The following is a 27,168-nucleotide window of genomic DNA, read 5'->3' as shown; positions in this document are numbered from 1 at the left end:
GGAGATTTGCTATAGCAACACTGAAAAATTGGAGCTGTCAAGAGAAGATTTAAAGAGACCACAGTGCCCCAGATAGCCTCTGCTGTACTCCTCTGCCTCTGCTCCTCAAAGGCCATGTCCTCTCCCTTTCAAACACTGGCTGCTGCCCATAAGAGGGTCTTAGGCAATTTTTGTGTTGCTTTTGTTCCCAAGGGGACTGTGCTGAAATACACAGCTTCTGTCCCTTGCTTTAGCTGTAATTCACTCAGAATGAGGTTTTTCTTTCCAGGAGGTTTCAAATAAGATGAAAACTCAGACGTTTGCTTGGGAAAATGAAGATGCAGGGCCTGCCAATGGCACCCTGCACTCTGGGGAAGACTCCATTAGCAGCTTCATTTAACTGCACTGAAAACAGAGCCTGGTGGAAAACAGCAACATTGGCACATGAACCAGCCAGGAGTATGGATCCTGCGCAGCTTCACACTAGGTAACCATGATAACAGCCCAGCCAAAACCCACGCACTGCAGAAGTTTGAGGATGCTCACTTCAAGCTCAACTCTTGGTCTGGGATTTTGCTAATAGGCTGTGTCCTGCCCATGCTCAAGCACAAGCCCTCCTGGATAGGGATCTCTGTAAGTATTTAGAAAGAGGAGGTGATACCTTTTGGAAAAGAGAGAGAAATGCTCTCAATACCTGTTTGCCCCAGAGCACAGTTAAAGATTCATCTTGCTAGGTATCTGTTCCATTCATGGCTCACAGGAGGACACTGCCTCCTCTCAGGAGGGAGCAGGCTCCATCCAGCCTTCCTGGTCTGTACAGAATAATTAACCTGCTAGGCTGCTTCTATTTGACTTGTTCCTATGGCTTCCTCAGAATTACCTCTTACATCCCCCATTGTGATGCTTATGCTTTTGAGCCACGTTGGTTTAAAAGTTGTCTCAAAGAACTCCAAGCTCTTGACCAGTCTCTGGCACAGTGGCATTACTTTATGCAAGCCATGGAGGACTTCACAGGGGGACAGCCCAGAGCTGTGGAAGCAGTTCCTGCAAGAATGAGACACACTGAGCAAATTCTTAGCCCAAAGTGCAACTGAAACTCTACTTTGCTTGTGTGGAAGGTCCAGATAAAGACCCTCAGTCAATGGCGTCTTCATAGAGTAAGTCAGGGCACACATGTGCACCAAAATGCCTCCACTGACTTTAAGAGAAGTTGAGACTCTTAAGCCAAGCACTGAAGTTGGGTGCTCAAAGTGAGGTTGTGTTGTTGGCCCAGTTTAACATTGTTCATCTCTTCACAGGTCCCAGATGCCTGTAAAAGGAGCAGCTCCTCAAGAACCAGGATATAATGGAACAACATTGTAGAGTTTGACTCATCTAAGTCTGGTCACATAGTCTAGCCCTGATCTGCATTTAAATAACACCAAATGGAAGTTCTGGCACAAAATCCAATCCTTACATTTCCATTCACCCTGGCATATGTGTTTCTTGCACATACCCTCATTATGGTCCCACCATACTTTTCATACAGGAGCTTCAAGTCAAGGATGGAAAGGAAGTGCTTGCAGATGCAATAACCTTTGATAAGGTGAAAAGCATTGTTTGTTCTAATATTTTTTCAAGGTATCAATATATTCTCTTCCTAAATTGTAACTTTTTTGTAAAATATATTTCACAATTGCTTGGTGTTCTCAGTAGGTAGAACAGCAGTACAATCCACAGTGAGGGAAGGAAAGGAATTTGACATCTCAAGGAGGAAGGGCAACCAGGGAAGTTGTGAATGCTCCATCCCTGGCGGTGTTCAAGGCCAGGTTGAACAGAGCCTTGGGTGGCATGGTTTAGTGTGAGGTGTCCCTGACCATGGCAGAGGGGTTGGAACTGGATGATCATAAGGTCCTTTCCAAGCCAAACTATTCTATAATTCTATGATTCTAACCGAAGAAGTAAGCAGAGGTGTTAAATGTCTTAACTGCAGAAAGTATGAAAGGGGATCAGAGCAGAGAGCTTGGGAAAACTGTGAAATAAAGAGAAGATGAAGGTCCTGAAATATGTCATTCCCAGCATGCCAAGACTCCAAGGGTGCCTACATATGATATCTTGTTATTAGGGTCTGTATACCACAGTAAAGTTTTGCATGGTTGTATATGCATCCAATAAAGCTTGTCTGTGAGACGCTGGACTGTCTTTGTCTTGGTTTCTGACTGCTCAGTCACCCACTGTCCAGACTTAACAGGGTGATAACACCAGAGGAGTCCTTGCTGAACTGAACCACTGTCACCCAGACAGTAAAAGAGCACTGAACCTGCTGTGGGGGGATCTGCAGTAAGGCACTCTCTAACCACCAGCTAATGGAGTTGAAGGTGTCATTTCTGTGTTACAGCACATTTCTTTAGCCTTACTTTTACTTGCTTGGTGCCAACATGAAACAATCAGACATTGCACTTGCAGAGCTGGGCCAGGTTTTCTGTCAAATTACATGGTCTTTAAGAAGCATAAGAAAAGCCCCCATTTCCTGTTGCTAACAGAAATGCGTGGTCCAAGATGCAGTTCTCAGTTCGCAGGGAAAAGGAGCCAGTCTGGATAGAAAGGTTCCATAAATCTGTGTTGTTCTATCACCTCCAGCAATGCTGAAGAAGACAGAAGGATGAAGCATTTGCATGTCTTGCTTTCTATTACATTCATTGTTGCCTACCACTATGACTAAGGGATACCAGTATTAAATTTGCTTTAAAGGATGAGAAAATCCCAAGAGATTCATAGGAGTTCATTTGCTGGCTGAAGAATGTCACAGTGAATCCCAGAGGGCTGTTGGGAATACATATACTTAATTTTTCTACAGAGAATCCATACCTAATTATGAATTATTAACAAAAGAAGAGTTTCCTCCAAAATAATCAGAAACATTTAGCTATTTCTTGGGAAAACGATTAGTACGGAGAGACATCTGGTAGCTCCCTCTTATCCATGCCTACGTGTTACAGGTATTGAAGGTTACATCTTTGCAGTGGAGGAAGAAAATGCATATACCTAGCTAAAATCACTAACATTAAAGGTCTGAGTTAAATATGTGTGTACAAAAGGAAGGTGCAGGCAAAGGTTCTAATTTTAGAACTCTATTATTATAGTCATGTATACATATGGCAAATAGGGTGGTTAATCCCAGCCTAATATGAAGCGCTAAATCATTGCCTGCTAACATGGCCAGAAGCCCTTTGTTAAACTCAAACAGAAAAAGAAAGCACAGAGACAGAAAAATCTGTGTCTGGTTACTATTACTTGAATAATAGAATGGCAAGAGAACACAGGCACAATTCCAGAAAGGCCAAGAAACAAAACCAGATGCAAATACTGAGAAACATGAAAAATAGCAAGAAAGCATTCCTTGAACACACAGGCAATAAGGAAGACAAAACCCAAGTGAAGAGTTTGGTTCAGCAGACAGGGAAAGTTGATCAGGTTGATGCCTAGAAGGTGATACAGGACTTCGCATCTATTTTATCTACCATCCAAAATCAGGTGAACTCGTGAACAGGAGGCAAACACAACTAACACCAGTGAACATGTTTTAGGTAAATTTGCCCTGGTTACATATGCTTGTAGGTGTGTGCAAAGTCACTTTTCTGTGTTTCAATCTGCCTACAGCTCTCTTTTTACTCAGAGCTATCACTAGACCTACTCAGGATATCTAAATAAGAAACTGAAGCAACCACCATCAGCAATTATTGCTGAGAGCTCAGGGAAGATGTGAGTTATACCAGCCCTGGAAAAGGTTAAATGCAGTAACTATCGTTAAAAGGAGGAAGAGAAACTGGAAAATAACACAGAGCAGTTTATAGTCAATCCCTGAGAATGTTTTAGAAGCAGTGATCCCACCAAGTTTGTAACTACTTGGAAAACAAGAACTGGAGTTGCACATAAGAGCTATTTGCCAAGAATCAAGTCAAACCAGTGAAGTTTCCTTCTGTGACATGGTACCAGGCCTTGCAGGTAGGGAAAGCCAAATTTAATCATCTTCAGGAAGATTTGGCTCCATCCCTGGCAGGGGAGTTGGAACTGGATGATCTTAAGGTCCTTTCCAACCCAAACCTTTCCATGATTCTATGATTCTATGATTTCTATTGCGGCATCACACAGCATTGTCAGAAACAGCTCAGGAAACTGCTCTGAGGCCAGCAACACTGGCTGGGTCACCGCTGAGAGTTAGCAATGGGTCACTGTTCCCATGGAAAGATTTATCACATTGGGATTGCAGAGACACAGTTCAAGTTATTTAATTATTTAGCATTTCATTAGTCAGCTGGATAATGAATAAGCAAATTGGTTGTTTAAGAAGAAACATGAGGCTGGAGGTTCTAAGCAATGCTGGGGGAGAGTATTAGAATTGTAAATCACACAGACAAGTTGGAAAAAGGGTCTAAAAACAGAATACAGCTTTATAAGGATGAGAACAAGGTGCTACACTTCATCAGGAGTCATCAACAGCTCGTATTTGGAATGAGGAACAGCAGGTTAAGTGGCACTTCCGTGGTGGAGCTAGGGAGTCATGAGCTGGAATCAGTCTGCATTGATCTGTTGCTGCCAAAAAAGGGCAATTATATTGGATATACAAAATGAAGTGCAAGAGCTTAGACTGCCTTCAGCAGCAGGGCTGAGCTGTAGAACTGCATCTGGTCTGGTCACTGCAATAGTAGGTACTGGCAGAGACACCAATAGCAGCAGAAATAAGCAGAGGTTTAAATCACATCAAGGAGGTACCACCAAAGCCCCTGGAAAACTTCTTAATGATAGGTAGAGCATGGGGACAGATTATCTGTGACAGACAGGAGGATATTTAAGCCTGTAAGTATAAATTAGGCATCATTAGGAATGGCATTGGGATAGTTGGCCCTGCATAAAGACGAGGGATGGACTGGGTGATTTCTTATGGATACCTCCTAGCTTCTTGTGATTCTATGATTACAAGAATCATTTTGCTTTCCAGGCAGCCACTTCTCAGCTCTTGGTGCTGTAATTCCAACATAAACACCGACACCCCTGCGACAAATACATTGCCCTTGTGCAGCATCTGAAATCCAAGGTATTTCTCCTTCCTCAGTTACGAGGGCAAAGGCAATGTTTCTTCTGGTCTAAGCAAGTATGATGGCTAGAGAACATTGTCATTTTAGGATGGGTCACTGATAAAGCAATTCAGAGACATCTGGCTGCAGGGCAGGTGCCAGGGCCCACATCTTCTTAATCCTCCTTTAAACACTTATTTCACAGCCCTGCAGATGGATTGAGAGGTGAGAGGTTGGTGCACTGCAGATCTTGAATTGTCTTGTTCTCTGACAGCAATCACCAACCTGAGAAGGACAGAAAATTAAAGCACCCAGTACTTATCTTGTCCCTTATACCATGCGGCAAACCTTTGCTTGATAGCTTAGCATCTCCTTTAAACACTAAGTCAGAGGTCTGGTGAGGGAAAAAAGTCTCCCTCATGAAATGACAAATGTGTTCCTGGCGTCATTGCTTGACAAGTTCCTCATCTTACAGCTTCCTGGAAAACCCTTCAGGAATCCAGCCACAAGCCAAACCTTGGTCAGACTTAGAGGGCTCAAGACATTGTGGCTGTCCCAACAAAGTCCATGTGACTCTGCAAAACAGGGATGTGGCTGCAAATAGAGAGTATGATAGACACTTAGCACCCTTAATGCAGGAACTAGTCACCTCCAAGAGACCTCTTCCATCACTGTGTAAGATGTGGGAAAGCAATCAGACTTGACCAGTTCTCCAGAAATCAACTGAAGCCAAGTGTGACAAGCATCTTTAAACACCTTTTAAAGCCTAGAATGCTTTCTGCTACACAGGAGGGGCTGCTGTCAAGCTACTGTGAAATGAAGCTCAGCTCAGGCTTTTATTTCCAAGAAAAAGTAAGAGCCACTGGCAAAATACCAGTTTTCCTAGTTTATATTTGAGGTTTGCATTGGACTGCTGGAATTCCAGCAGCTGAAATCACTGTGCTGGACATGGGGTAAATTTACAGCATAGGCAAAGGTTGTGTACTGTTTGTGTACTCTCAGTCTGACTGACAATGAAGCCGAGCTATTTGCGTTGCTACTGCCAGTCTTATGCCTGTCTAGGAACCTGTCTAGGAACATATCAGCTTGTCATTTTTTACTGTCTAGAGAACTGTGTGTAAAAATCCCTTTGAATTCCTGTGCTCTGATGCCAGGAAGAACCTGTTGGTTGTCTTTTTAAGTGCTGGGACTTGGGCATGTTGTTCTGTGGCTACCAAAACTAGAACAACAAAAGGCAGAGGCAGTTCTCCTCTGTGTATGTGCATACAGAAAGGGGAGGTGGGCAGATCTCATTTTATATTAGAAAGGCTTTTGACTTCTAGGATGTGGTTTAACATTCCATGGAAAAATAGTTTGGTTTTACACTGTATATAAAACAAACCATACTTTAAATGTGTAATATACCAGCTCTCAAAGGCATTTAAACATTGTTCAGTTCCCACTTGGATGCAAGATTGAATTGTGCATCAGTTATATTCAGTGCTGTTGGCTGAAACCAGATACTCTTCACAAGCCAGATACTTTATTACAGTGTATATGTAGCCCAGGATGAACATAACAGCTGCTTAGGCAAGAAACCATGTGTATCAAATTTACTGCATGGATGAAGTTCTCTAACTGGGGAAGAGAAATAACCCCCAATGCCCAGAGCTTTGAAAGTCAACTTACAGCACTATGGACGGCCTCCAATGAAAGCCTTGACTATAAGCGTTCATAAATGCTGGTGACCTTTCCTTTCGTCCCAAGGTTTGTGTCTTTCACCAGCCTTTATATTAAACTGAAAAAGTTTCAGAGTGAAACCACGGTCATCGAGAGCTGAGTAGCTATAACCTCACTAAACCTGGATCACTGGGAACTTTGAACTCTGTTGGGATTCGTGTAAAGCTAGATGCTAAGTTTCACCAGGTTCAGTGCAAAGCCACACAAAATGACAACTCATACTGTTTGCCTAAATGAACATTGGTTTGATCAAAGGTTAGTCCAGATGTAATTCATGTTAGCACATTTTTCCATTACTTTGGGCTAGCCACAGTTCTGTTACACAGAAAAACTCCCACACTTTCTCTTGTAGAAAAGCCCCTTAGATAAATATGCACATCAAAATGTCATGCAATAAAAATTCATTGCACTTAAAGCTAAACAGATGCTGTGTTTTGGCCATACCTTCTCTAACAATTAACACAAGACCCTAATGGCTGTAATGCAACAACTGACGCTTCACAGAGCAAAAATACCCCAGTGATGGGATACCTTCATTTCTCCCTCAGTGGCACCTATTGGCGTTTGCATAGCCAAATGTTTAATGGGAATAAAATAAAGGAATAGTGTAAAAACTAAAGTTCTAGTATTAAAAAAAAAATATATAGCATCACCGCTTAGCAAACATGTAATAATTATATGTAGCTCTGGTCTGAGGCTGACATTCTGTTGGCCTGAGCATGAATGTAAGTGTTAAGTTCTCCTGTTAATGTGCTCATACAGATTATTCAGACCCCCCCAACCCAACACAAGAACCTGAATTCTGGCCTCCCTTGAGACCTGTGTCCTGCTTACCCTATGGAACAGTCCAACCTGCATCACCAGTCAGCAGTCTTTCCAGTTGATTTGGTCTCTAAAAGAAGAGTGAAGTTATATAAAGAATACCAAGAGAGCTGCCAGTCCTGTTCCATTTTCAGAGTCTATCAACAAAGAGAACAAGCTATAGCTTTGTCACTTAAATATCAGAAAAGTGCAGTATCACTTACTTGGATTTATACAGCAACAGGAGCTCAGGCTAATGAAGACAAGCTGGTATATTAGTAGGTTTTTAGCAAGTGCATGGTTCAGAGCAGAAATCAAATATGACAGCCTTGACTATCAGGAAAGAGAAGTGTAGGCAGACCAATGTAAGAAATAGAATATACATGGATATTTGCCTTTTCTTTCTCACGGCATCCATGTCCGGAACTCTTTTCCTTATGTTTTAAGCCACTTCTTCAGGAGCTTAGAGGCCTTGAAAATACCATCTCTGCCTCTCCCTATCGGTACAAAGTCACAGTTGGAACAGCAAGCTGCAGTTAGAAGGTTAAGGGGTATCTACATGGATATTAAACTGCAAACCTACGCATAAAAACAAATAGTATGCTTGAAACTGGAGGAACAGGCCAGCATATTTTACACTGTGATCTTTGTTTAATGAGTTCACAGCACCTGCAGGTGTTATGGCCACCTTCCAGTGCTATTGGCACAATAATGGCTTTTCCTCAGCCAGCTTTCAGTGTAGTCACAAAGCAAGAGACAATCATGTGATGTAGTACAGGGAATAAATCATGATAAGGTGGACAGCAAGAAGGATGCATGTCTGTTCTGATAGAACTGTAGAATGATTTGAGTTGGAAGGGACCTTGAAGCTCATCCAGTTCCAATCCCCTGCCACAGGCAGGGACACCTTCCACTAAGACCAGGTTGCTCCAAGTCCTGTCCAGCCTGGTCTTGAACACTGCCAGGGATGGGGCAGCCTCAGCTTCTCTGGGCACCTTGGGCCAGCACCTCAGCACTCTCACAGGGAAGAACTTCTACCTAATATCTAATCTAAATCTCCCCTCTTTCAGTTTAAAACCACTCCCGCAGTGGCCCTATTAAATACATATGAAACAACAGTTTGGATTTAACAGGGACCTTTGAATTTTGAGGGGGGAAAATGCACTTCTTGTAGGAGACACGATGGCATTTTTAAGTATGATGGGAAGAGGAAGCCTGTTAGTACTACCACTTTCAATTTTTCATGTTACAAATGTCAGGCTTTCAGAGGGCAGAGAAAATACTGTACGTGTACATGGAGACAAAAGGCAAAACAGTGCCAGAGCCATCAAAGACATAGGACCATGAGTTTGGAAGGTATTTCCCAGCTCAGTATCATGACATACAATCACTTTCAGATATTTTTTCACATGCAAAAGTGTTTTCTACTCATGAGTGCCTCAGTGCAAGGTTTCTTTATGGCACAGGAGAGAAAATCTGCACATCCAATGGTTAGCACATGGGTAACTAGGACACTTATGCAGTACCTCAGGACAGCAAACTAGGCTTGAGCAAAAAGCCAAGAGGTTGAGCAAAGCTCTGCTGCTACTTTGGTGGGTTTGAGCAAGAGGTAATGCAGAACAGTCATTCAACTAAAGGAAAATAGGTAAGGTGGGCTTTAAAGGAGCATACAGCAATTTCCATGAGGATATTCATGGTTCTAATGGATCTTCTGCAGGCTGAAAGGAATCTTCAATACTTTCAGATTCCAAGCGAATGAGAGTTATTCCTCTTTCCCCATCAATTCCCCTCCTGACTGCTTTCTCTTGGGGCAACAGCTATCATGTCCTGTGCTTCACTACCCCAGTTCTGCTGATGTGAATCAGAAGGTAGAGGTGTAGCAAAATGACTGAAGGAACATATTTCCACAGGGTCAGGTTTTCTTTTGTTCATGCTGGTGTCTGTGCAGATTTACATCAAGATTTACTGCTGTTTCCTGTTGTGCCAGAACATCTCATTACTCAACCCCTGGCAAAACCAGCAGCTGATCATGGCTGAGTTCCTGTCCACACCTATAACAAGCTGCTGAGATTACAGCATCCTGGTGGACACTCCACAGATAACTCAGGTTTGGGAGCAGAGTTTTCACCACCTGAACTGTTCTGGTACTTCCTCAAAGTTGTGGAATGGGAATGTTGGCTTCCCAAGTAAAAAGAGGCCCTTCCTCACAATGTCTTCCCCGGACAAGGAACGAGATACCAATGTTGCTCAGCACCATGTTCACTCACTCCATGATAAATTGGAGTGCCACTCATTGCTCTTGAAGTGCTGCCAGTTGGACCTAAAGGAAATGCTGACCTGAGGAGTAACAGCCCCACTGCTCTCACTTGCAGTGACTACATACAGAGTCATCAGGACTGGGGGCCAGTGCTTCACTGAGAAATCCCTGGGCCTAGAGAGGGCAATGCCAGACTGGAAGGGGGAATGGAGGTTGCACAGAGGGAGAGCCAAGGTAGCTCCAGAGCAAAGCAGAGGAACACAGCCAAGCTAGAACAAGATAGGATGACCCAAGTGCAGCACAAGCCAAGAAGCTCTGATCTACTACAGCCAGGATCAGCTGAAGCCCTCCAAAGGGGGCTTTGCTCCACTCAGCCATATGTGTGTAAGGACTGCTGCCCCTTCCCCTTCTCTGGAAGCATTGCTGCAGGGGAGGCTTGCAGTTACCTTATTTTGCCAAGCAGCCAGATATGAGCTGTGCCAGTGCTCCCAATGCTGTGTGGACAGGCTTAGTGAAGAACACACGGCACAGGAGACCCTTGCTGGAAGAAACTCATGAAGAAACTTCTTGCACAGAGCTTTCCTGCACCATGATGTTGAGCAGTTGCTGGTGGTAGCATTTGGTACAGCTGGAACTGGCAAGGCTGCCTGCCTACTCATATCCTTATTCTCCTTCTTCTACTCTATCAATTTGACCTGCTATTTAGAGATACAGTGGGTTAAAAATGGAGTGTTAAGGGAAGGAGTAGAAGAAACTAAAGGTTTTAATTAAAGAAGACAATACTCTTATGCAGGATATCAGAAAACTCAGCACTAAGATATAAACTGTTTTGCTCTGAGTACAGCACACATATAACTCCTCATGGCACATACCTCATTACAGCTGACAGAACTACAACATCCCTGATATGTGCTCACAGTGCAGACAGTAAACAGAAAGGACTTCCATCATCTTTAATACACAGGTAAAGCCTACAAAGACCACAATGCCCTGTCTCAATATAACTGGGTAAGTTGCCACAGATAGATACATGTTCATATTAGGGACAAAAGCCAGCTGCAAGAGTCACTAGAGCAGTGCTGGCCATAATTATCTTGTGGGTTACACTTGGCCAAATCTCATTTAAAAATCAAAGCAGGTAAATTTTTCCCCTACTTCAATGCCAAGTAACAGATTTACTGAACTGAGCCTTTACTGGTAACCCAGTGGCTGTGAAAAGAGAGTACTCTTTATAAAAAAACCAAACAGAAACAAACCCAGAACAGACAAATACATAAAACACAGCTCTCCAGTTTACTCAGTACATTGGGGCATACATGCTTGCAACATGAATTCCATAAGGCTGTCTTTTATACAGCTGCATTTCAAACACGGCTGAAGAGGTGATGCTCCTTAGCTGGCCTCCAGGATTCAGTTCAGAAGGTTTGCAGTTACACAGTCACACAGGTTTCTCTTTTCCACCTGAAGAAGCAGAGTTTCTGTCTGTAAGAGGGGCAAACAAAAACAACATCAAAAACCAACTGTCAGCACTTGTGGCTTCAGAAGATGCATGATGGAGCACACAGAGCTGTTTGACATCAACATCATACCTTCATCTCAGTTTGTCTATTATGAGTTGAAGCTGTAGCTGAGAATCAATCTGATCCAAGAGAGGACTTCCCCTTTATTGTCATGGGACACACAAGCTATGGGAAGCCCACTCACCAAATTAACTCCCACTGGTGCAACCAGCTACATCCATAATCTGCCAGTCTTGTGATTCTCATATGAGATGGAATTGCTGTATGATTAAAGGCTCTGTTTTAAAAGCTGAGTTATCCACTGACCCACATCAGCTAAAGGCACTTGGAGCAGGGCTGGGCTGAAGCATCATGCTTACCACCTGCCTTCTTAGTACAGCGAAACCTGAAAATCTGTTGGACAGGTTTGTTTCCCGTATGATAAATCACTAGACACAGCCGTGTGGGTTTATATTGAATCAGATATCGCTTTTGATTGTATCAGCTGCCCTGCAAAACTGGAAACATCTGATCAGACTTGGTTAGACACATAAAAGACACTCAATCACCACCTTCTAACCATCTCCTTGACATTGTTTGCAATGGCTTGAATAAGGGAGGTTGACAGCGTGCCAACAGCTTTGGAGCTAAGCCCCAAGGCTGCTTACCATCTTCTGTATCTTTAATAACATTTCCAAGCCTTTGTTTTCACTTTCATTGGCACATCTAACTTAATGTGCTTTGAACATTCCAAATAACCACTGACAGTATAGAAAGGAATAAAGAACAAAATGAATAGCACTAAATACAGCTTTTCTGACTGTTTTGAGAGCATGATCCCAAACCCATTTGCACAGAGATTTGTTATCCCCTTGGTGGGTTAAAGCACGTGTAAAAACCTCACAGAAACCTCACAAAAACCAAACCAGGGCAGGGTCTAGATTCTGAGCCTACAAAAAACCTTCTAAGTTCCAGCTAAAAATGCAGTTCCTGAGCTCCTTAAAGTTGTAATCCATGTCCACTGGTAAATCCATCTGACAAATGGGTTGGAATTTTGAAGGAAGTATCTAGCATGCAGACTTAGAGCGACCTGTGTAGCTCATGGACTGGATTTGTTTTATGACCTGCTCCCTGCTGGCCTCTGTCTTGAGCAGCTTTTCATGCAGTAGGGAGCTGGCTGTAAGCTGGATGAATGGCTTTGATGATAGCAGCTTCCTCCCAGCAGTACAAGAACCCTCTCCCCAGTTCATGATCAGAGCTGCCCCTGCCATGTACTGTGCTTTGCCTGAGTGGTTCATCACAGATATTCCCAGAAGAGATTGTTCAGAGTTGGTTACTGCTGTTAAAATAGCTAATGCAGCCTGCAGCCTGCTCCAGGGACCAGCAGCAACCAAACAGTGGAAAACAGTATGGAGGGGGCAAACAGAGGTGGTATGTGCATGGGTGTATGGTGTATGGCCAGCCCCTCAGAGGTGGTCTGGGATACTTCACCCATTACATGAGTAAAATGCAGCCACCCTGTCCATCAGTAAGTGATCATCACATCAGTGTAGGTTACAGATATGTCTAATCTTGTAAAAGGAAGGAGATATGAGAATGATAAGGTTGATACAAAGATGATCAGGGGACTGGAGCACCTCCCGTATGAAGACAGGCTGAGAAAGCTGGGGCTGTTCAGCCTGGAGAAGAGAAGGCTGCGTGGAGACCTCAGAGCAGCCTTCCAGTATCTGAAGGGGGCCTACAAGGATGCTGGGGAGGGACTCTTCATCAGGGACTGTAGTGACAGGACAAGGGGTAACGGGTTCAAACTTAAACAGGGGAAGTTTAGATTGGATCTAAGGAAGAAATTCTTTACTGAGAGGGTGGTGAGGCACTGGAATGGGTTGCCCAGGGAGGTTGTGAATGCTCCATCCCTGGCGGTGTTCAAGGCCAGGTTGGACAGAGCCTTGGGTGACATGGTGTAGTGCGAGGTGTTCCTGCCCATGGCAGGGGGGTTGGAACTGGATGATCTTAAGGTTCTTTCAGACCCAAACCATTCTATGATTCTATGATATAGCCTATGTCCCCCATAAAAGGCTATGTGACCTAGGCTACAGTCAGTTTGCTTTGCTAGACACAATGCAGATAAGCACAGGGCAAATTAAGTGTGAAAACTCTTGAGATATGCAATAAAGCTATATGGCTTCCCTTGTAAAGAACTGCAGGGTGAGATCTGCAGGAAGAATTAAATGGGAATTTTCTCTCTGTGCTTTTGAGCATCCCTTCTCCTCCGACACAGTTAAGATTTGCTTAGTCATCATCTAAAAGTCTTGCCTGCAAACAAAAGGGTTTTTCAAGGAAATGAGTGTCTCCAGTGGGAATATTAACAAGGGGAATTGTATTTTTGGGGACAGCAACATTTGCTCCACTAAGCAGTAAAAGAGACTAAAATAGTTCATGTGAAATATATATGTGGCTGAAAGCAATTGCGATAAAACTCTCAGTTTGCATCAAATTGGGCCACAACTGAATAATAAAACTAAGAATTGAAACACTGTAGAAGGCAACTCCAAAAAACCCCCTCTACTATTAAATATTTTCATGTCTTTTGAAGAGTTAGGCAGAATTCCTCGCTTAATGACTGGAATAGGCCTGTCCTAGGGCAGAGGCACTGAAGGATCTCAATATGGATTCAATTACTCAGATTTCAAAGTGATAAGGAAGTAATAGGTTTGTTTTGGTAAGACTATATCATGGAGCCACATTTTCAGGCTTGCTGTCAGATCTACAACTGTGAAGGTCAATAACAGGCCATTCTTCTCAACCAAACCTTTGTTGTATCCTCATTTCCTCTCCTTGCCTGTCTTTTATTTTCATTTTTTAAAAAGTATTAAAACCCAGTTGCTCTCTTTATTTGCTTTATTGCTACTCCTGCTTTGGACAGCTATATTTTATAAACCTTGGTCTTGGTCTGCAAGCTGTAAGTGTCTCAAAGGTGGCACTGCCGTGGCCACACAGCCAGAGGAGATTTTAGGAGTTGAGATATTCTTGAATCAAGATTTAGAAATTCTGGTGAAAAGCTGAAAGCTTTGTAAAAGATGGCAAAGGTGCGCTAGAACCACTACAGCGCAAGCTGAACATCTTGTCTGGGCTCTGCACGCTGCTGAGCAGATGTATTCATTAGCAAGATTTCTTCATGAAGAAGCCCAAAATACATTTGACCTGTAATTATTGAACAGATTTTGTTTAAGTGTAAATGTCCTACAGACCAATCTGGTTGTTCTGGAACACTTGTTTGTTTTCTGTAGTATGGCCCAATTCAAGGCATCTTCATTCCTGCACCTGCATTTTCACCCAAACATCATGGACCCTGCTTGGAGTTACCTCAAAGCATTCTTCAAAGGTGCCAGTTCAAAGTGCAGGCTTTGAACTGTGAACAACCTTGACTATAGGAAAGCAAAAAGGTTTGAGTGCCTTCTGTTGGAAACTCTGTGCTACAGTGTAGATACAGCACTTCAGCTAAAGCATACACAGGAGATAGGGGGAAAGCCACTCTCCTGAGGCCCCGCTATCTGACAGCAGCTGGGACACCGCTAGTCACAGAATGCAGGTTGCAGTAGCAAGAGACAGACTCAACTTCTCTCACAGAAGGAAGACACCAACCTTGGCAAATTCTCCTCACTGACTGCAAGCCAAACAAGTTTAATTTCCTACGCTATTCTACTTTGTGGCATTTTTCATCATTATGGAATCAGAGCAATATAAAAAGTATCCACTTTACAAAAGATGATGTTTCCTCCCTTAGCCTCTCCTCAGGGGTAAAAGCATGTGCAGGGGAGTATTTTATTTTTGTAGTCTTTTTGTTTGAGTTGGCTCTCTCCTTTTGGGTAACAAATATAAATGATTCTCTCACCTTACTCCCTCTAACATAAAAACAAAGATGTGTGCTCAGCATTTGGAATGAGAATAGCAATGTGAACGGCTGCAGCTCTGCAGGAGGACAGAGGGCTGAGGACTGCCAATTCACTCCTTCTTAAGCTCCCCAATGTCTCCGATACCCCAAGGCAGAAGAAGCCCACAGATTACTGCATAGAGAGGTGAAATGTGATCACCCAGCCTCATCTCAGAAGATAGCACAGTACAGTTAACTGAGTGTCCCATGCAAAATCTTGGTCTACTTTTATCCACAGCATTTTCTTCCATAGTAAGAACAATCAAATGGAATGTTTCCATACCCGTGTGTCTAGGTTATACGCTGTCTTCTTTAAATCCTGCAGAGCCCTCTGCATGAATTCAAATGCATGGCAGTCAACACAGGGACGACCTAGGAGAACATTTAGTAGAGTATTCAGTAGAGAATTGTTACTATACGGCATCAAGTATTAAGTAGAAGGAATAAACAGAGATTTTGAGTGTGAAAAAGAGTCCTTAGGGTGTGCACTGATGTATGTGCTCTTGAACAATCCAGGCTACAGTAAATGGTGCATCATGGTGGTCACCCAGTCTCTCAATGACAAAAGAATTACTTCAGTAAATTTGCATTAAAAATTTTCTTCTTCCTTTATTGCTGCTCCCCTCATCCTTCTCTTGTTTCAGTTCATAGTGGAAACACTAAACTCATAACTGAGTCTTCCATTTGGCTCCTCCAACCCTGAGCACATTTTGAACCTCATCTTCAGATTGTTCAGAAATCACCTCTGACAGCATGAGCCTGTTCCCTGGGAAATCTTATCTCCTGATCTCACAAACTTGAGCTCTAAATATAAAGCTAATGGAATCAAATTGATTACAATATCACAAAGATCACTTTGCCTCTAACTTTGAATACGATACAGCTCTGTCTAAAGCTAGTGAAGCAAGCAGCAGATAACACAATGCCCTGTCATTGCTGGGCATTGCTGATAAGCAGAACTGCTGCATTCTGGACTAATTGCAGTGTTTAAGATAATATTCTCATATCTAGATACCCAGACTGAAGGTCACAAGGCTTGCTCTGCCTTGATCATCATGTAACACAAAGTTGTGCCTTAACAGATAGCAGCACTAAGACAGAACAAATATAGACACGATGAAATGTCTTTGAATCATCAGGCTTTACATATGCTCTTATTTGCTTCTCAGCGCCTGTGCCTCTCTGACAACTCCATAGGAAATATTGCACAAGTGAGAAATTCCAAGAGCAGGTTTAGTTTGCTCTCTGAGGTCTGGGAAAGGATGAAACCTAAAGTGATAGAAAATCCTGCAGGATCTGTCAGCCTATACTGCAAATACTGGATACTGGACTGATTACTACATGCCTCTGATAAGCTGGAGCATGAGCTTGCAGCTCATGAACTGTGTGCTAAGCAGCAGCAGACAGGAATCCTGCCTGCTGGAGAAAAGGAGTCTGCCAAATTCTTTAAGTGGCTTAGAAAAAACACAGATATGTACAAAATCAATATTGAGCAGCATTAAAGACCTCCTCTCTCACTATTGTACCATGACCCAACTTTGCTGCTATTCTATTTGCACCAGACAAAAGGAAAGGATAGTATTTTCCACATCAACAACTTGATGCAAGGACCTGTCATTACATTTATGACATAAAATGTTTATGACATAAAATAAACTCAACACAGTTGAGCAAAGAATTAGGTGGCTGAAGGCTGCAAGATCAGGTGTTGACACATGTGCTTTCTTGGCATCTTTCTTGTGCATGATTTTAATAAAAACTACTGACTTCAATACAGTAAATATTAGGAAGAATGAAACATGTCATGAAGAGTCAGTGTCAGCTGAAAAATGCAAGTCTCAATAAATGTCTCTGCAAATCAAACAGGGAGACTTCTGGCATAGAAAGGGCTGACACAAGGAAAGGGCTGTACAAAGCAAAAGGTGGCAGATTTCAAGTACAAGGAAGACAGCAACGGGCAAGAGACAAGGGTGAGAGACTGGAGAGCCTTGGATGCACGAGTAAAACAACACTGGTATGATATCAAATTGCGGTTTTAAAACAATATAAGCAAGACATTTCCAAAATAGTTTGAATTATTTGGACAAGCTTCAGTGATGTGAAGTTCTGCAAAATTAGAACTACAGCACATGCTGTATGAGAGGACTGGAGGGTGGTACGTACTTTCAGCTGGTATGGCTGTTCCCGCTTCTTGATCACATCTAACAGGCTCCACAAGCAGCAGTGCAGCCACAAAGACTAAGGGAACTGTAAGGACCACTCTTCTCAGAAGGCAGGGTGCCAGCATCTTGGGAATGGCTGCTTCTCAGTTTATAAAGAGACATAAACAAGTTAGTGAGGAGAACATTAAAAGTACAAGGGGTTTGTGACAGAGAACTTCATGTTCGTGATGGTTAAAGCATTGGCAGTCTTCCTTTGAAAGAAAATAAATATCCCAAGATATAGAGCATGGACCAAAGCTTTCTGTACTTTTCCAGCAGTGAACATAAAACCCAACGGGGAGACAATATCCCTAGACATGAAGGGAAACATCAGAAAGTCCCTAGAAGTTTTTGGTTTCATTTACAAGCCAGGATACCAGCAGCTTTGCCTGCTCTGTGACTCCAATTCTTTTAACTACACAGTCCCAGACTAGTACATGAATCTGGACAGCTGGTTCACTGCTAGACTTTGAGACCAAAACTGCATTATAAAGCTAGATGAAATACTCCTGAACCTGGAAATGAGGGTTTTATCCTCTGGCTTGCTCTGCTGGGGCACCATCTTTTCCCAAGTAACCATTAACTACACATCACACTGATGATAAAAACTTATTCCTTTACTAAAGTAGCTGAAGGAAAAGACTTTCATTAAATCTCCACCAATTCATAGGTAAAACTTCTAATGGTAAAATGCATGAAAACTTTTTCACCTTTTGTTTCCCCTCTTAATTTGGGCTTCAGAACTTACAGCCATCCATTTGTTGCTGAACATCACAGCCAGGTCACACCATGCCCTGAAGCCTGGTCCAGCAACAACTCCCCTTCACACAGAGGCAGAATTCTTTATAAGAACACAGGTTTCAAATGAGATATTTTTTTGATCCAACAGGTAAACTGTTCAGATCAAGAGGGAACATAGAAAACTTGGACTGGCTCAAGCTGCAACTGCCTGTTAGAGATTCCAATCCAAGCCTCAAGGATCCTGGCACACTGCTAGGGTAGTCCTTAGTTCAGCCAAGTTTACCTTCCATTCCTGTATGTTCAAATGGAAGAAAGAAAGAATCAAATAAAGTTAAGTTGTAGCAACATGATAAAATCCACCTGAAAAATCTCTTTACCTAAACTCTGGAAAGCAGGACAACGTTCTGTCTCTTTCTTGTTTTTAATGGTGCATACTAAGCAAAAGATGTTGCAGAAGAACATCAAATATGCATGTACTGAATGCAAGAGTAGAGCACTTCCCCAAACAGCTTGTATTTCATGCTTGGAGGGGCAGTATATATGCAATCCACCGTTTCAGACACAGCTAATCTGAAGCTGCAAATTCTATATGAACACTTGCACCACGTGCAAACCAGCAATCCATCCAGTAAAGGAGCAGCATTATACGCATCCCTTTCCTGTGCATCTCAACCGAAACGTAAATGTAGGGAATGGTTCAGAAGTCAGAGACACACAGGTACATGTAGAGTCACAGATATACTTGAGCCCACACTAAAATAAAGATCTAGTAATGCCATTCCTATGACCTCAGAACTGGGTTTCCTATCTCTCACACTATTTACAAGTGATCGAATAGGATCCTTTTCCTTATTCCTACAATATTTAACACAAATGGATTACAATTATAACAAGCATCTTGGGTTTTCTGTTTAACGAATGGTGATCTGCAATCAAAGCAACCACAATAAAAGACACCAGGCTTTGCAACAGGATGCAACAGTGTCTCCAAGTCACAGTAAATTAAGGTAACACCAGCCTCCTTTGAAGGTCCCTAATGCAGAAGCCTCCTGTCAGTAGGGGCAGAGGCGATTCTCATAGTTGACTGAGAGCTACAAAGGTTCAACAAACAAAGCAGATACCCTGCTGAACTTGTTCAGGGTACCTTTCACATCACCCACCCATATTCAGCTCAGCTTCGGATGTGAGCCCCACTGCAGAACAACTGCTCCCCTAACTACTGCCTCTTAGTTATTCCATGGGAATTTGCTATCTGCAGGGAAGAATCCTGACAGGCTTCAAGGGTGGTCTTTCCCTGCTGCGCAAGTGGGAGACAGATCTGTGCATGGGCTTCTTGAAAGACAAAAGTCACCCCCTGTAACAAAGGAAGAAAATAGCAGTACCTGATCTCTCTCCTGTCTTTGTGAGGGTCTCTTTGAAATGGCCGCTGCAAACTGCTCACAGAACAAGTGCAGCATTTCTGAGCATGTGCACTGTCTCTTTTTAACCTTCTCTGAAAGAGGTTATTACTATGGGGAGATTTCTGCCATGGCAACAATGCAGAGCACTGCAGCACACAGCACAGATTTAAAGAGGAACAGACTGTGTCTTCCAGGTCTGGAGAAGGATGTTTCTGCCTTGACATGTGAGCTCCTGCAGGGACTTACCTGCTCCAGATAAGGTTTTGAAAGCCAGGCCATTTGATTCACCTCTCCTGAATGGCTTTCCCAAAGTGTGCTCAGCTGGATGCCTGATGCAAGCAACTTGCTTCCCTAGTGCCTGAAACTAACCATGACAAATTACACCTGCCTTATGGGAAACCAGGAAAAACCACAGGATCACCCTCAGGAACCGCAGGACACATCACAGGTGAGGCTTTGGCAAAGGGCAGGAACTGTTCAGTGCACAGTCTGACATTGAATGGTTTGAGTTACAGGGGTCATAACGACCCATGCGTGCTCTCCTGGGTGTTTCTGTGATCCCAGTCTCAGGGCTGCCAAAGAAGGAGTGCAGACACTTAAACTCTGAGTGGGAACTTGAGTCCCAGCTCAGAGTAAACTTCACCCCCCTTTTCCAGCCTGCACCTCTGCTCCCTTTTCAATGCCCTCACGAACTATACTCCAGAACAACACTGATGGCACTTACGCTGAATCACAGAATGGTTTGGGTTGGAAAGGACCTTAAGATCATCCAGTTCCAACCCCCCTGCCATGGGCAGGGATGCCTCACACTAAACCATGTCACTCAAGGCTCTCTCCATCCTGGCCTTGAACACTGCCATGGATGGAGCATTCACAACTTCTTTGGGCAACCCATTCCAGTGCCTCACCACCCGCACAGTAAAGAAATTCCTCCTTATATCCAACCTGAACTTCCCCTGTTTTGGTTTGAACCCATTACTCCTTGTCAAATACAATAATGGGGTGCAGATGATAAAAGTGCTTTTCTCCAAGCAAAGCCAAGCTCAGGGGTTGCATCTCTCCCAAAACCACACTCCCCATCATGAGTTACACACTACCAGTTCTTGATCCAGAGGAAGTGCAGCTGAGGGCAGAGGCAGCACTGAGGACTGTGCTCTATGTTTGCTTTAGCTGGTTCAATAGGGACTCAATTTTAAACGCTTTCATGGTGAAAGCTGGGGGTACGCAGTATCCAGGAAGGTCAGGCACGAAACCTTCTTATTCTTCCATGAGCAGAAACTCCTCATAATTATGACTAAATTGCTAACATTTTTCTTCTCAACATGTTCTATAACCCGTGTCTCCCATGCAGCCCTAGGGGAATGGTTTGCTCCCATTAATTCAACTTTTTAAGAAAGATGCTAAAGTTTCAGATTGTTCGGTGTGCAACTGTGCTGCTGTGTGAAGTTACAGCATCCACGAGCAGAGTCAGGAGGGGATTAATTATAGTACTGCCATCCTTGTACATCACAAAAACAGAAAGGAGGGGAAAGTCATTTTTAGAGACTTTTCTTTTGGGCAAACAAGATTTATCATTGTTCCTGCAGAGATAAACATAGAGGCTTTGGTCTGATTCGGTATCTGCCTATACACAAGTGACAAATACAGAACTTTATTTGTGATCATTCTCAGCCATCTAATCTTACACCTTGGTCTATCTTCCTGGTAAGTAATAGCTATTGACATACATACATACATATCTACCTATATATATATATATGCCTTTTCTTAAACTGTGCTCTTGATCATTCCCAGTAAATCTTACCCTGTTCTCCTGAACCCTGTCATTTTTTTATTACAACAGTAACACAAGCAGCCAGTCCCAGTATCTTGGATGTTATCATTGATTCATTCTTGCAGACCCATGCAATGGGATTCTGACTTCACTAAATAAAACTCTAAAAATCTATTTCTGCCATTCTCAGCTGCCAAATTCCTTGTTTTAAGCATCTCACACCAGCTACTGTGATGTCCCTTCTTCAGCCTTGTCCTAAATCTACTTGTCCTGCATGGAACAAAGTCCCTTTTAGTGTTTTAACCATATTTCCCCTTTATTCACTTCTCCCCACTCTGTGCTGTGTTAAGCAGTGATCAGAATAAACAGAGATCAGAATGTTATAACCTGATAAGAGCCAAATTAAAACTCATAACATTGTCAGAATTAGGTCAATGTTAACAACAAGTAGTAAAAAAAAAAATCACAATTCTATATGCAAATGTGCTTTTAAGCCCCTACTTTGCAGAATGAACTATCAATTACTCTAAGGTAAGAATATATGTAAAAGCCAGCAACCACAATGAAAGCAAAGACCTTGAAAGAAAAGGAACAAGATAATATCAGCTTTTCTCTTCACTGAAGCTAATGTTTTCTCACTGGAGATCTCCCACAGAGGAGGCAGAGCCTTCATATCAGGGCATTTTTATTTAAAAAATGTTATGAAAAGATTATTTTGACAATTTTCAAATCGATAATTTTTGGTTTTCTGCTTCAAAATGATGTCATTTTACACTAAGCTTAAAAGAGTAAAAATACATTTCATGCTCTGATCATGCAGTGGGAGCAGCTCTTACATTAAGAGTACTGGGGCGCATCCCCACCAGAACATTACAACTCAGATAAAATCTTTCCTTCTCCCTTACCCTCCTGCACCAAGCGTGGCTGGTACAGATGCTAACCCAAGGGCACCCCAAAACTGGAAGTACAGACCAGAACTGGGACTACACAGCACCTGCACAACAGCCCTCGAAGGCAATGCCGCTGGTGTGCCCAAGTGACATTTGGGTGAAGGCTGGAACGTCCTGACTCCCCAGCTGCCCTGGGGATCACTCACGAGGTAAGCAGATAGAATTTATAGCTTCTTTCTATAATGCAGTCGAACACAATGGGTTATTATTTTCTTCAAGATACCTGCCAGCTAAAAAGCATCAAAGCATCATTTCTGAGATTTCAATATTTCATCTTGATAGCACATGTTTTGATACTATAAATATTTCTGTGGGATTGGGAGAAAAGCTCAAGCCTTTACCTCTAAGCCTCTTCGCTACTTGGTCTCTCCTCATCTCTTATATCTAATACTCTGTCACAGCATAAAACTTGCTTCCCTCACTAAAGATAACAGATTCTGTCGCTTCTCCTGCAGGCACTTTTATGCTTTCTCACAGCCTGCTCTCTAAATCATGGTAAAAATCCCTCCACAAGGAACTGTCTTGTCTTTCATCAAATCGTCTTCTACACTTTACCTCTGCCACGAATCCTACAGAGCCCTGCTGCCTGGCAGAGCCTGGGAGGAACCTGGCAGGGACTGCTCATGGCATGCAAATGTGCTCCTTAAACCAATATGTCACCGCCTCACACCTCTCACTGAGTCTGCCCCTTGTCATTCCACCATAACCCCAGGCTGCCATAGCTGGAGGGCAGGGGCTGTGTTTGCACTTGTTGGCACAGCACCACAAGGCTGGAGTGTTGATTGAGGCCTTTGGGCAGATGTGACGAATAATAATGTCTATCTAAAGCTGGTCACATTGATGCAGCCTGATGTATGAGCTATTCATACAGCAAGCCTCTTATTCTTTTCCTTCCAATTTTAAGCTCTTGGGAAGTGTCAGAGTGACCAGATTAAGAAACGAAGCTTTCCTTTGTTCCCTGAACAGGACTCGCATACCTTGGAGCAGCAAATAACTGCAATTGCTCCTCCTTCCATTTTCCTTACCATCAATTTTAGGGCTAATTTCCTTGTCAGTAACTTTGATTTCTATAGTCAGAGGATGGCTCATCTGAGATCATTCTAGATCCCAAAAATCTTAAGTTTCACTGCAACACCGATGCTGGGCTCACATCCAAGTCTGCCTTTTCCACACAGCTCTTAGGGAGACCTGCCCTGTCAGAACTACTTACTGCTTTTTGGATGAGATGCTAAACTGAAGTCAAACCTTTCAGCATCTCTCTGGGAGTGGAAAAGCATTTAAAAATCCCATGGCAATATTCAGGAAGGGTTAGCATTAGCTGAGCTACCCTTAGCTTGCACTGTCCCTATCCACCCTCCTGCACACACATCTTTAGGGAAATAATCTGTGTTCCAAGCTGTGCCTGAGCTATTTCTAGATATGTAACAGTTGCAATTTTAACTGTTTTGCTAAATCCACAGGGATGTCATGAGTACTTTGCAGCAACTATACAAATATGCACACATATGAATGGGCTTTGAACTGGAGGGGAACAACACTGCTATCCTTCAAAGCTTCCCATTCTAGCATGAGACTTCAAAGTCCAGGAGTCTCTTCCAACATGAGCTGCCTAGAAAAGTAAAGAGAAGATCTCTTAGCTGAGAAGCTGTGCTCTCTTAGCCAGTTTCTTTTCAAAAGCTGCCATGAAAAATAGCAACAGAGGAAACTAAAGGAAATGAGATTGCTAAACCTGGAAGGATATCAATGTCCCTTTTCCCCCCACAAGGTGTTTATTATCCAAAGTCTGCATAAGTACACCCAGTCAAGGGGCTTCAGATCAATTCCCTGCTCTAGGAATCAACTCCTTTGCAACTAGGAAACTGATCCAGGATGACTTTTATGACACCAATACTTGGATCTCATTGATAATCAACAGTTCTGACATTAAGATCTCTATGATTTAATGGCTTAAAGATGGATGTAACCTTTATGTTTGAAAACAGCATCTTTAACCTGAGTTCCTGTTTGCAAGATATTTGCAGGCTGACAGATATGGCTTCTCCTTTTTACATTTTTATTCTTCTTTCTCTAATGCAGTGCTATGAATTGCAAGGTGGTTACTGCAGGACTATCCTGATGTTGCACTGTGACTGCACAGTTTCCAGCTTAGAGTTTACCCAAGTCTGTCTTCAAAATGTCTTCTGAATGAATTCCTTATCTGTGATCCAGGGATGTTTTTAGGCAGTGGCCAGTGACAAATGAGCAATTAATATTCCTTAAGTATAATTATAGTGGTCACAATCTTGGGTTTTGCAGCATCTCAGCCAAGAGGTCTCCTTCATTGTGTTGGAGTGCATCCAGAGGAGGGCCATGAAGATGCTCAGAGGGCTGGAGCACCTCTCCTGTGAAGGCAGGCTGACCAAGTTGGGATTGTTCAGCCTGGGGAAAGCTCGAAGGGGACCTTATTGCAGCCTTTCAATACTTAAAGGGGGCCTACAAGAAAGATTTTGACAGACTTTTTAGCAGGGCCTATTGTGCTTGGACAAGAGGTACACAGGGTAAATTTAGCCTAGTTATAAAGAAAAAATGTTTTTCAATAAGGGTGCTGAAGCACTGGAACAGGTTGCTCAGAGAGGTGGCAGATGCCCCGTCTCTGGAAACATTCAAAGCCAGGTTGGATGGGGCTCTGAGCAACCTGATCTAGTTGAAGATGCCCCCACTCATTGCAGGAGGCTTGGAATTAGATGACCTTTGAAGGTCCCTTCCAACCCAAACTCTTCTATGATTCTGTGAACTACAAATTGTTGCTCAAGGGATGAAGACATCAGGGACATCACAAAGAATGTGATGCCATCACACAACGTTATTGTATGGGGTACTCCCTAGACATGTCCCATTACCACAACTTCTGTGGATTACTGTTTTTAGCAATTTAACCTCATCAAATCAAGACAAACAGGATTTTCCACTGTTATGCTGGTACCCAGAACCACCAGGAAGCCATAAACATGACTGATAGATGAATTTGCCTGCCAAAACTAAACACTGCCTGAATGGGAATTGGACAGGTACTTATACAATTTTAATAGCCTGAAATAGTGCTTATGTTTAAAAGCAGGAGCAGGTTATTTACAGTGCAGCCAAGTTTTCAAGGTGAGGAGGAACAGATGTCATAGAAGACATTGTACTGGGTGCTTAGAGATGTGCACAGGATCTGCCTTTCAGCTAAGCTCTTCCCTTTCTTATTTTGCTTCTGCTCCTTTCATATACTCCTCTTGCCTCTTACACAACTTCTGCAGTAATTATGCATTCTCTCCACCTCTATCTCTTAGTTCTTTGTTCCCCACTGCTCACCCTTTGTTCTCTCAGCCCTTGATGTTCTGCAATTCAATGCTCAGCTGCAATGTGTGAACACTGACCCCTGGTTTAGGCCCTCAGCTGTCTTGAGTGTAGTTTAGAGACCTTCCAAAGAAATAGGTGATTGTGCACCTCTGCACCACCTTATCCCTCTGCCAAAATGCTACTGTTCTCTAGAAAGATGGCTGGAGCAAACACATTGGCTTCCCATCTCCTTCTAGTTGATAGTCTGGCATATTATGCCAGAGCAGATCATAGAGTGCTCTGTAAAGGGCAACATGGAGGGTGACTGAAGGACTGCATGCTTGTCGCATCAGCTCAGCTGGCTTTCTGATCCTAACACAGTCAACTCCAAGCAGCACAGACTGAGAACAAAGATGTAGATGAATGTAAACCAGAGGGATATCCCTGAGAACTTCAAACATGTATGGATGTCTCTCAGAATACTGCAGACACTCAGTGGCAGAGGCTCCCCAAGTTCAGTCAGTAAATCAGTATGGGCACTGGGACTGTGCTGAATCACTGTGCATCAGCTCTTTGGGGACAGTAAGACAGGCAGGGAGTGCTGGGAGAAAAACCTGCCCAATCCAGCTCTCCAAAAATAACAGCTGGCTGCAAGTGGAACCCTCAGCAATTAGCAGGGGGCCATGGGAGTGCTGAAAAGACCCTCACTAAGAGGTTTCCACCTTCTCCCACTGAGACACATTTGGCCTAGGACTTTCTGCTTATTTTTAGGGACATAAGGACAAAGCAGTGACCACCTGGCTATTGTGCTTCATTGCCTCTGGATGAGAAATCTGCCACAGGGAGAACTGCCCTGTCCCCAGGAATGTGGGCAGCTCACAGTATGGTCCTGCATTAAGTGCTATGCTTGAATATGTGATAATGCACAAACTCCTTATCTCCATATCTGAAAAAAAAAAAGAACAAGGCAGAGCTCTCAACTGCATAAGTACTTTTCTTTTGGCAAGGAAGCTTCTCTGGGCAAGCATCCTGCATTTTTATCCTAGAGAGCAGCATCCTCTCCTCAGAAAGCAGGTATCTTTAACTTAGTTTCCCACTACATTCTGGAAATTCCATCAGGAAGGAGAAAAAAGTGATTATGTGAATGTTAAAAGATCCAGTTGCTCAAAGCATAAATTCCTGCACTGTCTATGCTAACGGTGTACTTGTGATATGCTGATTTTGCTAACATGAGCAGCCACCTTTCAAGAGTTATTCTCTAATCTAATATGACCCTGAACCACTGTGGGGCAAGGGGTTCACATCTAGGGCATGTGGTTGTTATATGGGAAAATCTTTTAATAAGCAATTTGAAATAAGTATTTTTCAAGATTAAAAACATCCCATTCCTGTGGATTTAGGTCAACTTCACAATATAGTTGAGGCAAAGAAAGGTTTTCAAGTAACATTGGATGAAGTCAGTGTTTGAAAAGGCATGCATTATACATGGCAGATAGACGTGGCTACAGCATACTGGGTTGTTAAAGCTGAATTAAACTTTTACTGTGATCCTCACTTTAACC

The 27,168-nt window shown here is 43.0% G+C and overlaps 1 protein-coding gene across 1 annotated transcript; it reads right to left on the bottom strand.

The window, feature by feature from the left end:
- Nucleotides 1–11,220: 11,220 nt before the first annotated feature.
- On the bottom strand, nucleotides 11,221–19,649 carry LOC308232944 (NELL2-interacting cell ontogeny regulator 1-like; the record flags this gene model as incomplete). The annotated part of the gene is given in 5 exon segments (XM_080639302.1): nucleotides 11,221–11,292; nucleotides 15,524–15,612; nucleotides 17,404–17,546; nucleotides 19,565–19,634; nucleotides 19,637–19,649. Coding segments are annotated over 5 exon segments (387 nt in total).
- Between the last annotated feature and the right edge of the window lie 7,519 nt (nucleotides 19,650–27,168).

This window comes from Psittacula echo (assembly GCF_963264785.1).
Source record: "Psittacula echo genome assembly, chromosome: 1".
NCBI lineage: Eukaryota > Metazoa > Chordata > Aves > Psittaciformes > Psittacidae > Psittacula > Psittacula echo.
Note: the sequence above shows the minus strand (reverse complement) of the source record. Positions and strands in the feature narration are given on the sequence as shown.